The sequence below is a fragment of the Ochotona princeps genome, chromosome 6, assembly GCF_030435755.1.
Source record: "Ochotona princeps isolate mOchPri1 chromosome 6, mOchPri1.hap1, whole genome shotgun sequence".
NCBI classification, from domain to species: domain Eukaryota; kingdom Metazoa; phylum Chordata; class Mammalia; order Lagomorpha; family Ochotonidae; genus Ochotona; species Ochotona princeps.
Genome location: NC_080837.1, coordinates 37,269,199 through 37,281,161, shown reverse-complemented (window position 1 = coordinate 37,281,161; position 11,963 = coordinate 37,269,199). Strand labels below are relative to the sequence as shown.

Genomic DNA, 11,963 nt, shown 5'->3' with positions numbered 1-11,963 from the left:
CCCTCCCTGCCCCCACCTGGTCCCTGGCTTTCGCTGGCTGGACTTCAGTTCTTATCACCTGTGCAAGGACCGCAGGTAACTGCCTCCGGCTGCGGACGCACCGCCCTCGGGGACTCCCTAGTGTCTCCGCCTCCAGGGCCAAACGCCGGGAACAACACGTTTCCGTCCCCATTTCCCCTCCCCTCCACCCTCCCGATTTTGCCCCCACCCCCGGGCAGGGTCTCTACCGGTAAAACGGTGGTCGCGGAGGACGGGTTCCCCCCGGCAAAGCTTCCAGCTGGGCGGCCCAAGGGTTAGGAGCGACACCGAGGGGCGGGGACCTGAGCCTGACTTGCAGGGAGGGGGCGGAGGGGGCGGTGGGGGCGGAGGCCCCCTCCGGGCGGCGCTGGGACTGTAGCAGCTCGGGGCCGGGAGGGGAGGGGCGGGGAGGGGAGAGTGACCACGAGTCTGAGTGACAGGCGATGAGAAGGGACGCCAATATATAAAGCTGGCTCCAGAGCGCGCAGGTTTCAGTAGCGGCGCTGCGCGCAGGCCACAAACATAGAGCCGCGAGCCGCAGCCCACGCCGCGGTGGAGCAGCGTACCCCGGGCAGCAGCCCGCTCGCAGGCGCAGGATTAGCCCCGAGGACACATCCTTAGCGCCGCCACCCAGCCACCTTCACCTGGATTACCTACCGCAGCAGCTGCAAGAGGAGCTGACCCGAAGACGAGCAGCGGGGAGCAGCGCCCCGACAGGAGTCCGGCTTTTCGGGGACCGTGCAGGCCGGCGAACGCACAGGAAAGAGGCGTCCCGAATAGAGCCAGATTCGGGGCCGGTCCGCGGGGTGGAGAGAAGGACAGCGCAGGGGATGGCAGCCGCGTCCCGGAGCGCCTCGGGGTGGGCGCTGCTGCTGCTGCTGTTGGCTCTCAGGCAGCAGGTAACGCCCCGCGCCCGCTCCGCTCCTGCCCGCCGCGCTCCCGGCCCGGAGGTCCCCGGAGCCCGCCGCGCTGACCGCCCCCTGTCTCTCTCTTCTCTCCTGCCATCCGTCCCCTGTGCCACAGCGCGCAGCCGGCTCCGGCGTCTTCCAGCTGCAGCTGCGGGAGTTCGCCAACGAGCACGGCATGCTGGCCAGCGGGCGGCCGTGCGAGCCTGGCTGCCGGACGTTCTTCCGCGTCTGCCTGAAGCACTTCCAGGCGGTCTTCTCGCCGGGACCCTGCACCTTCGGCAGCGTGTCCACGCCGGTCTTGGGCACCAACTCCTTCGCGGTCCAGGACGACAGTAGCGGCGGGGGGCGCAACCCTCTCCAACTGCCCTTCAATTTCACCTGGCCGGTGAGCACCGCGTGGGTCCCGGGGGTGACCACGAACCCCAACCCCCACCCCCAGGAGGGAGCACCCTGCCACTGAAGCCCCCTCCCACTCCATCACTCCCACCCCCTAAAGGTCCTCAGAGGCGCACCCTCCCCTGTCCCTTTCCCACTCTCTTCTGGGACTTCATCCCTCAAAAGGCTCGCCCCAGTCTTCCACCCCACCCCACTCCGGCTCCTGGGACATGGTTTTCATTTCCTGTCACCCTGACGCCCCCCTTCCACCCTGCCTACGGCTCTCACTTACACCTGCCCCCCCTCCACTCGGGGTTCTTTCGCCTTCCCTGCGCACAGACCCGTTATGTTGACCGGGAGCAGTAACTGTATCCTCCAATTAGATTAATTAAACCGGCTGCCACAAGGCACCCCCACCTCTCTCCCGTCCCGGCTCATCTCGCTTTCTCTCTCCCCCCAACCCCCCTTCCTCTTCCCAGGGAACCTTCTCGCTCATCATTGAGGCTTGGCACGCGCCTGGAGACGACCTGCGGCCAGGTGAGAGGCTCGCCCGGCCGCCACAGGGGGGCGACACGCGCAGCGCCGAAAGAGTTAAAGCTGCGGCCGGGGGCGGGGGGGGGGGCGGGGGGCAGGACGCGGCCCGGGACTGCGCCCCGCGCTGGACGCTCCGATTCCGCCCGCTGCCTGGACTCGGAGCACAATTGCGTTTCCTGCGGGTTATTTTTGGCGTGGGAACGCGGGGAGCACGGCGGTGAGAAAGGCCAAAGCTGCCAGCGCCGCTGACGGGCCCCTTCCTGTATTTTACACCTTTTGCGAATTCCGCTCCTTTGGAAAGGGAATAATGGCTTTGGGATGTTGTTCTGACACAGAGGAAGAGGATATTTCAGCAGCACAACAATTCTCACTTTGAAAAGGAAAAAGAAGACCAGCACCCACCTCTGGGGGCAAACCCCCCGTGGGGGCACCAAAGGATCCCCTTCTGGGGAGCCCCCAGCCCGCAGAACTTTGTCTCCTCCCCCCTTTTTTTTAACTTTTATACTTTTTATTTTTTTTGGCTTTCCCACTCATTTTGATCTCTTTTCCTCTTTCCCCTCCCTGTCTGCTTCCAGAATCCAAGGATCTCTTCATATCCTTCTATTGTCCCCTTTTTGAATGACATCGGGCCCCCCGTCCACATGTGCGTGTACACACACACACACACAGAGCAACTATGCAATGGGCCATTGCGGTCCCTCTTAGATTGTGCTTGCTGTCTGGCAGGTGGATTCACCTGGGCCCCATCACTTCAGTGGAGAGCGTCCTTGGGGAGCAGCTGCTGGCAGCCCCAGGGCCTGGCTCCCCTAACCTGCCCCTCTGCCCTCCCAGAGGCTCTGCCCCCAGATGCCCTCATCAGCAAGATCATCATCCAGGGCTCCCTGACCGTGGGCCAGAATTGGTTACTGGATGAGCAGACGAGCACCCTCACCAGGCTGCGCTACTCCTACCGGGTCATCTGCAGTGACCATTACTACGGGGACAACTGCTCTCGCTTGTGCAAGAAGCGCAATGATCACTTTGGCCACTACGTGTGCCAGCCGGACGGCAGCCTGTCTTGCCTACCTGGATGGACTGGGGAGTATTGCGAACTACGTAAGCAAGCCAAGTGCCCCTCCTGCTGGGACAGGGAGGGTGCCCCCCAGCACGCTATGGCCATGCCTCTGTCACAGGGCTGGTCTGCATGCCAGCAGAGTCTTAGGACACCAGGGAAAGCCAAACAGTGGGATTGGATGCAGGCCCCTCCCCCTCCCAGGGCCCCTGCCCGTTGCCGTCAAGTGCACAGGGCCCTGGTGTTGCCGCGCATCCTGTGTGGTGTCAGCTGCACGGTGCTAGGATTTCCCTTTGAGCTATTCAGAGCTTTTCTGGGAGGCCAGGAGGGCTGTTCCCCCCACCAGCCTGGGAAATTCCTTAGCACCCCAAACTTACGCAGACCTGCCTTCCTCCCTTAGCTATCTGCCTTTCTGGCTGCCATGAACAGAACGGCTACTGCACCAAGCCAGCGGAGTGCCTGTGAGTAGGGGCTCAGGGAGCGGGTTCCAGGGCACCTTCAGCAGTCAGCCGGGCCTCTCACCTCACTCTCAGCCCACCCCTTCTTGTGTTCCACAGCTGCCGCCCAGGCTGGCAGGGCCGCCTGTGTAATGAGTGCATCCCGCACAACGGCTGTCGCCATGGCACCTGCAGCATCCCCTGGCAGTGCACCTGCGACGAGGGCTGGGGTGGCCTGTTCTGTGACCAAGGTGAGCTTGGACTGAGAGGTACAGAGGAGAGAGCAGACAGAGTGGGGTGAGGAGGGTGAAAGCCAGGGCTGTTGCCTGAACCCAGCTTTCTCAAATGGGCCTCAGTATCAAGCAAGCCACAGTCCTTGGGTGCTGGGAAGCTGGGATGGCGGGAGAAGCCAGGCTGTGATAGGCCGGCAGCCTGGAGGTTGCGCTCATAAATCCTGGCCAAAGAGAGAAGGAGGTCAGGTTGAGTTCCTCTTTCTACCTTGTGGTTACCTATTAACCCCCTAAGTGTTTGCTCACCTCCCAAGGCTATTTGAGCAGCTCTCCCCTAAACAGCTGTCTGCTGGGGTGTGCCCACCGGCTGCCCTGGAGCCTTCAGGGAGCCGGGCCTCTGGGCGGAGTGCTGGCTAACCAACGGGCACTGGGGGCACTAGCAGCCTGCCTTGCTCCTTGCTAGCCGTTCCTGCCACACAGTGGCTAAGCCCACACTGATTCTGCCTGCTTCCTGGACACAGGCCAGTTGCACAGGACTCTCTGAGTCCCAACCCTTGGTGGGGTTGTGGAGGAGAGTCAGCAGCAGCTGCAGGGGCCTCCCACCATTGGGGTCATGTGGTGTGGCCACCACAAGGAGAGATGCCTGAGACCTAGGTAGGGTGTGCAGCAGGGTTGTCAGGCTGGGAAGAGCTCACCTGGGTCTTCCTTTGCTGTCAGCCAGGGGTTTGGAATGTGGTCCCTCTGTTCCTCTGTGTGTGTGTGTTTGTGTGAGACAGAGACCTTGTCCTTCACCCCTCCCCCAACACACAAACATGTACATACGTGCACCTGGTTCCTGCTCATTCATTTTCCTCTCTCCAGTCATTCCCAGGTGACATGGTCATGTATTCATGATATGCAAACACAGCCCTTACAGTCCCTGTGTTTGCTCTGTCTGGTTCCCCCTTTCCTGTTCTCTCCAAATAAGAAAACAAATACTCATATTTCAGAATGCACTTGTCACCCCTCTATCCTGAACAAAGGCCTGCTCACTGCCCAGGGCAGCTGCCTCTCCATGCCACCTTTTGCCTGAGTGGAGCATTCACCCCTCTTTCCACCTTCCTTCTCTCAGCTGCCGCTCCCCAACCAAGCCCTGTCTCACTTCCTCCCTGGCAGTGGCCATGGCCTTGCCCACCCCTGCTCTTTTGTACCTTTGATCTCCTCGGGCCCCCAGCGTCTGGAAGCCACCTGGCAGGATGCTGTCCGGTTGTGCATTTCCCATCTTGATGGACTGCCCTGGCCACATTAAGTTAAAGGTGCTTCGACACTCAGAATCTTGTTGCCAGAGAAGGAAGGCTGTGTGGGCCTGGAAGACTGAGTTGAAGCTCCTCTGAGTGAGCCAGCGCTGGGGGTGAACCGGCCTGGCAAGGAGCCTGGAGGAGGCAGCGCTCCCTGGCCCTGCTCAGCAGCTTGGTTCCTGTTTCTGCAGATCTCAACTACTGCACCCACCACTCCCCATGCAAGAATGGGGCCACCTGCTCCAACAGCGGGCAGCGGAGCTACACTTGCACCTGTCGCCCTGGCTACACTGGTGTGGACTGTGAGCTGAAGCTGAGCGAGTGTGACAGCAACCCCTGTCGCAATGGGGCCAGCTGTAAGGTGAGGACTGGGAGAGATGTGGATGTGCAGCCGTGGACAGGCAAATCCCTGCCATGCATCCCTGGCCCTGTCGGGTCTGACTCTGGCCCCTTTGTGGTTTCTTCAGGACCAGGAGGATGGTTACCACTGTGCGTGCCCCCCAGGCTACTATGGCACGCACTGTGAGCACAGCACCCTGAGCTGTGCCGACTCCCCCTGCTTCAATGGGGGCTCCTGCCATGAGCGCAGCCAGGGGACCAGCTACATCTGCGAATGCCCCCCCAACTTCACAGGCTCCAACTGCGAGAAGAAAATGGACAGGTGCACCAGCAACCCGTGTACCAATGGTGCGTCCTGTTGCTTTGCCAGCCCTGGAACCTAGTCTTGGGGCTGAGAGCAGGCTGGAGGGGCCCGGCCAATACACCAGGCAGTCTGAGAGGGACACCTGTCTGCTCTGGAGGGTGAAGAGGGGTGTTTTGGGTAGAGAAACCAGCTGAGAGCAGTGGCGCACACTCCTCCCAACCCAGTGTCAGAACTCTAGGCCTGCTGGGGTGACCTTGGACCTGAGCCAGGCAGTCCTGGGGCAGGGGATGTAGTCAGAGCCATACTCCTGCAGGCTGCATCTTGCCGCATGTGCAGCACAGCATGACAAGGCTTCTAGAATGTTAGGCTGCCTTTGGGATACAACAAAGCTTGTTGGTAATCCTGTGCACCTGGCCCACAATGACTATCTGTAAGGCAGCTTGACAGCAGTGAGGGCACAGGGGAGCTCGAGAAACAGAGGTTTGGGAGGGCTGAGATGAAGGCTGAAGTGTCAGTCTACTCCCTGGGGTCACTGTCCCTTCACTGGCCCACTGTCTGCAGTCCTTGGAGTAGCTGTGAAGGCAGAATGAAGCAGTGGGTGTCCCATGAATTTGAGCATTTGCTGTCTGCCAAACTTGAGCAATAGTCACAGGGCACCTTACTACCTGCCCCTCTCAGAAGTAGCCTGTGAAGGGCACAGCCTTCTGCTCCAACAGAAAAACAAGGAAACTGAAGCTTAGAGATAAGGCAGAGTGACAGGTGTAGCTAGGCTGGGTCCCCCAGCCAGAGACAGCTGAGCTTGGCTGAGCCGAAAGTTCTGTGAAATACTAGCACTTTCTGTGTGTGAGCCCGTGGAGGTGGAAAGCATCCCAGTCACCTGAACTATGGCCATCCTGCATGTCTGTGCAGTTGTGGGTATAATGGGCTCCATCTGTGCTGGCTGTGTTCACGGAGGCAGGAGGACCCTCTGCACCGGGGACCTTCAGACAGTTTTGTTGACCTACGTCCTGTGTGTCCCCACAGGGGGCCAGTGCCTGAACCGAGGCCTGAGCCACACGTGCCGCTGCCGTCCTGGATTCACAGGCCCCCGCTGTGAGCTCCACATCCGTGACTGTGCCCGCAGCCCTTGCGCCCATGGCGGAACTTGCCATGACCTGGAGAATGGATTTGTGTGTACCTGCCCTGCTGGCTTCTCTGGGCGGCGCTGCGAGGTGGCACCAATGCCCGGTGATGCCTGCGCCTCTGGGCCTTGCTTCAACGGGGCCACCTGCTATGCTGGCCTCTCCCCGGACAGCTTCGTCTGCAACTGCCCCTATGGCTTCGTGGGTGGCCGCTGCGAGTTCCCTGTGGGCCTGCCGCCCAGCTTCCCCTGGGTGGCCGTCTCCCTGGGCGTGGGGCTGGTTGTGGTTCTGGTGCTGCTGGCCATGGTGGCGGTGGCTGTGCGGCAGTTGCGGCTCCGGCAGCCAGAGGATGGTGGCAGGGAGGCCATGAACAACCTGTCAGACTTCCAGAAGGACAACCTGATCCCTGCCACCCAGCTCAAGAACACAAACCAGAAGAAGGAGCTGGAAGTGGACTGTGGCCTGGACAAGTCCAACTGTGGCAAACAGCAGAACCACACATTGGACTATAATCTGGCCCCTGGGCCCCTGGGCCGGGGGACCCTGCCGGGAAAGTACCTCCACAGTGACAAGAGCTTAGGAGAGAAGGTGCCGCTGCGGTTACACAGGTGAGCTGCACCTGAGGGCTCAGGGCCCTGACTCAGTCATTTGGGAGCTTCTACTCCAAGGCCCTTGTGACTGCCAACACAGGAGTTCTGCTGGGGCGCCTCTGTCCTCGCTTCCCATTCGCTTGTGTAGTCACAAATGTTGCAGCAGTGGACTTCCCCAGGCCTGAGACTTAAGGCTGCAGAGACCTAGGACTCCCCCACTCCCAGTCCCTCCCAGCCCCCGCCACCTTCCCCAGCACCTTCTCTTCCAGTAAGAGCCCTGCCCTGCTGCTGTGCAGGGTCCAGGCTGGCCCCCTCCCCAAGCCGCTCCCCAGCCTGCTCGGGCTCAGCGCCTGTCTTGTATTCCCTCAGTGAAAAGCCCGAGTGTCGGATATCTGCGATATGCTCCCCCAGGGAGTCCATGTACCAGTCTGTGTGTTTGATATCAGAAGAGAGGAACGAGTGTGTCATTGCCACAGAGGTGAGTGCTGGCCCCGCTGTGCCCTCCTGCCTTTTGGGTGGGGGTACGGCTCAGTCCCTCTGGACCTTGTGGGCTGCTACTGCAGGCTGGGGCACGACCCCTCCCAGGGCAAGCTTTTGGGTCCCTGCTGGCCTGGCTACCACCAAGGGAGGGGTTGAAACAGGAGACAGATGCTACCACGGTTGGCCTGGTCTCTCCCACCGTGTTGGCGGAGAGCTGGGCAGCTGTGGCACTGAGGGACCAGTTCCCAGAAGCTGCTTCCCAAGTGCTGGGAGCCATGGTGATTGCCTTGAGCCCTCCCAGCTCTTCCCCAGCATGTGGGAGGTGTGTCGGGATGGGAGAGTGGGCTCCACCCCCAGCAGCCCTGGATCAGGCCCGCTTCCCATGTGTTCCACAGGTATAAGATGGGGCCTCCCCAGGTCAGCCTGGCATCGCCCAGCAGCTGGACCTTCCTGCTGCATTGTTTACATTGCATCCTGAATGGGGCGTCTTCCATATGCAACGTGCTGCTCTCAGAGGAGGGAGGACGGCGGGAACTGGACAGACTGTGAACTGGCCAAGCGATGCAACTCCCCTGCACACCTTGGGGCATCCGCCTGGCATCAGATGGGCAGCTGCGCCAGCCAAGGCAACAGAGGAGAGGAGAGACGCCCTTCGAACCTGCCCTGCCAGCAATGGAGCCACATGTGGCTCTTTGGGACCCTCAGGGATCCTCAGGCAGGGGGGCACTCCAGCCTGTTTTTCCAGAGTGGCAGTGGTTCTGTGGGCCTCCACTGACATCGGTGTTTCCAAAAGTGCCTTCGGCCCAGGCTCTGTGGAGATGGCCGGGCCAGAATCTGAAGGGAGATGGGACTAGGCAGGCAGGGCAGGGCCTGCTGGCAGACCGACAACAGGCCACTGGGGATGGCTTTTGGCAGGAGTTGGGTAGTGGCCCTGCAGATGAGGCAAAAGGTGCACTTTCCATGGCCCCTGCCCTAGACCACTGTGTGTGGGCCTTTCTCATCCCTCTCCCTGGCACGCCTCCCCTGGGCAAAAACGTGGGTAAGTCTTACCTGGCTCCCACTGCCTGCTGGCCCTGGCTGCCCCTGGGCAGAGGACCTGGTCCTTGGGCTCAGTTTGGCCACCAGGCCTACCAGAGATGCTCCAGGAACTGGTGGTTGGAATTTCACTGGGGGAAGAGATTGGGTGCTGAGATCCTTGCCTGCAACCTGGAGCCCGGGCTCTGACGGTGCCCACTACTGCCCTGCCCCACCCCCACCCTAGAAGCCGATCTTCAGAAATCAATAATATGAGTTTTTATTTTATTATTTTTTTTGTAGTTTATTTTGGAGTCTAGTATTTCGGTAATTTAAGAATCAGAAGCACTGACCTTTCTACATTTTATAACGTTATTTTGTATATCATGTGTATTTATAACATGGAAGAGATGTGTACAGGAGCTTATGCCTGCTTGGGTTCTGTCTTTTGGATGGCAGAGTGGGACGGGACCCTGTGCTCGCCTTCTGAGCCCAGGGAATGCCAAGGCAGGCCCCTGATCGTGCTGCTGGCCTAGACCCAGCTGAGGCCCTGGCAGGTGGGCCTGGCTGGTCCCATCCAGGGTCCCTGTTTCCTCCTGGTTCCCTGGCTCACCTCGCTAGTGGCCGGCCTCGGCCAGCCTTCCTTGCCTTCTGGCTTTGGGCCTGGTCCTTTGGCTCTCATCGTCTTCCCTGGACCTGCATCCCCCTTCCCTTGCCAATAGGTATCCTTAGTCCTGCCCATTATTGCTTCATAAAAAGGAGTCTCCTGTCAGATGCCCAGAGCTCTGCCCAGCCAACTCTGCTCCTCCTCCTGCCTAGCTAGGGGTGGAGATGGATGGGCTCAACAGGATATGGGTCCCAGGAGGCTGAGGCAGGAGGTGGGGTGGCCTTGGATTTGTCCTTGCTGGTGGCAGCAGCAGCAGCTGTTTATGAATGGCTGCAGGGACTGGGAGGCGCAAGGCTGGATCTCTCTGGCTGGGGTGCTAAAGAGGGAGTTTCCAGTTTCCAGTTCATGCCTGGCTACCTCCAAGGCATAGGACACTTCTGGGGTGCCACAGCACAGCCCTCTTGCTACAGTCACAAAAAACCTTCCAAGAAGAACACACAGCAGCAGCTGAAAGGAAAAAAAAAAAAGGAGCCATTGACACAAAGGTTGTGTAGACGTTCCCAGCTCCGCAGGGCTGCCTACCGCCACGGGGCAGTCCATGAGGCCAGGCGCCTGCACCTGCGTGCTCAGGCCAGTGAGTACGCCCCACACCCGGCTCATCGCTCCCTGCTCCCCAAGCTGCGCACACAGGGTATCAAACAGGAAAGCATTCAGGGAACCGTTCCCACAGCCTGCGCCGGCAGCAGGGGGAAGAACAACACGACCTCACTCTTCCTGCCCAAAATGAAACAGGAAAGCAGCTCCCGGGCCCTGGGGGGCGGGGGAAACTGGGCTGGGACACACAAGGCGATTTGACGAGGCTCCCATGTGGGGGCCAGGTAGGACACCCGCGGGCCTGCACGTCCACACCACGGGACTGTGCAGGGCCGCACGAGCCACTGGCCATGGTTGCAGGCCCCGGAAGGAGAGCTCGCTGCCAAAGGAGCTTTCTAGGGAATGTGGGGCCCAGTGCGTGGGCTCCGTGGGTGGCCTGAACAATCTGTAGCTGGTGCCTGTACTTCACACACAGAGAAGGAGCTGGGCCAGGCACCTGGGGTGTGAACAGGCCACAGCCCTGGGCTTCCTAGGATTTCCGATGGGTCACCTCCCGACCTCCCCTCACTTCTCTGTGTGAGGTTCCCAGACCTTCCTGACTCCTTGAGTGTCCAGAGGCGCAGGAGGTAGCAGAGGCTGGGCAGGTGCATCCAGGACCAGGTACATCCAGGTCCAGGAGGCTTACTGTGAAGTACTGGCCCAAGGGTTAGCAAATGCCCAAATGCCAGGCGTTAATTTGCATGGCATTTTACAAGAGTATTCAGAGCTTATCAGTTCCTTAACTGCCTGGAGCCAGTGCCCGTCTGGAGAACAAATCTGACCCCACAGTGACCTCCAGCCGTAAGACCAGCTGCTCTTCCAGGGCTCTGGGCCCTTCGGTAACCACCTGCAGAGTTGGTCTGGGAGGGGCTGGTAGGGAGGGAGCGCAGCCCAGCTCTGCTGGGGCCTGGGTCCCTTGTCCATCCTGCCTGTCCAGCAGCGGACCCTGCAGCCCGCACCCCCTTTATCCCCCTCCAGCCTCTGGCCCTGGGTCTGCAAGAGCTGCCGACCCAGCCCTCCGCCCCACGTGGCCTGCTTGCATTCCGGGAAGGAGATGGGAGTGATTCACTCAGGGAAACTGTGACTGTCCCTTCCCGGGGAAGGGATGCTCCTGGGAGGTCCCAGTGGCCTTCCCCAGGCCACCACGCCCTCCCCCTCACCCAGGGCGCACAGCCCAGCCCTACGGCCCGACGGGATTCGGTGGGATCCGGGCGTCGCCCCCCTCCACCCCTCTTCCCCGCGAGCAGCGGCGGCCGGAAGAGGCAGGTGCGCCCGCTTGCCGGGGTCAGGCCTCCACCTGCCGCAGCCGCCGCCGCGGCGGGGCGTCCGAGAGGTCCCGCGGCTCCCCGCCCCCGCGCCCTTTGTTACCGCCCTACTTCCTGTTTGCGGCCGCCGACCCCGGCTCACTTCCCGGGCCGGGAAGCAGCCGAAGGCCGCGGGTTTCTCAGAGACTGCCCCCCTGCCGGGCTCCGCCTCCCGCGGATCCCGCCTCTGGCTCCCGAGCCCGCTCGGGACAGCGGTGGCTGCGGGAGGGACGCGCGGGCCCCGCTGCCCGGCACTAGAGGGCGCCGCGCGCCGTCGGGGCTGCAGTCTAGCAAGGCCCTGCGGTCCGCAGGACGTCCGGGGAGGGGCTGTACCGGGACACTGGAACGCCTCAGTTCAGTTTGCGTCTTTGTCGGGCAGCCCTCTCTCCAGGCGCTGCGCCTTCGGCCGAGGGAGTCCAGCACAATGCCCACCCCCACCCCCGCCCCCGCCGCCCATAACGTCGGGAAGTGCTGAGGAGCTGGGGGCCCTGCTGCCTGCTCCGGCTGTTACAGTGGCTCGAATGGGGCGCATCGTGGACCAGTCTTTCTGTGGCAGCCAATAGGGGGCTGTAGGTAGAGGGACTGGGGAAAAGATGCAGGCGTGGAATTTAGAGCCTGAAGCTCCCCTTGCCTGCCTGCCCACCCACTGTGGCCACATCCACCCATGTCTTCATTCCCTCAGCACCCAACAAGACCTGCCAGACAATGGCGGCCGCAGCACATGGTGGCTGCGCAGGGAAG

The 11,963-nt window shown here is 61.3% G+C and overlaps 1 protein-coding gene across 1 annotated transcript; it reads left to right on the top strand.

The window, feature by feature from the left end:
* The first annotated feature begins 416 nt into the window (after positions 1 to 416).
* Positions 417 to 9,100, top strand: DLL4 (delta like canonical Notch ligand 4). Its single transcript, XM_004578166.2, has 11 exons — positions 417 to 917; positions 1,042 to 1,311; positions 1,781 to 1,838; positions 2,667 to 2,930; positions 3,287 to 3,347; positions 3,444 to 3,574; positions 5,022 to 5,191; positions 5,298 to 5,517; positions 6,497 to 7,202; positions 7,554 to 7,662; positions 8,060 to 9,100. The coding sequence occupies exons 1-11, from the start codon at positions 849 to 851 to the stop codon at positions 8,063 to 8,065; spliced, it is 2,064 nt and encodes a 687-aa protein (XP_004578223.2). The 5' UTR covers positions 417 to 848; the 3' UTR covers positions 8,066 to 9,100.
* The last annotated feature ends 2,863 nt before the right edge of the window (positions 9,101 to 11,963 follow it).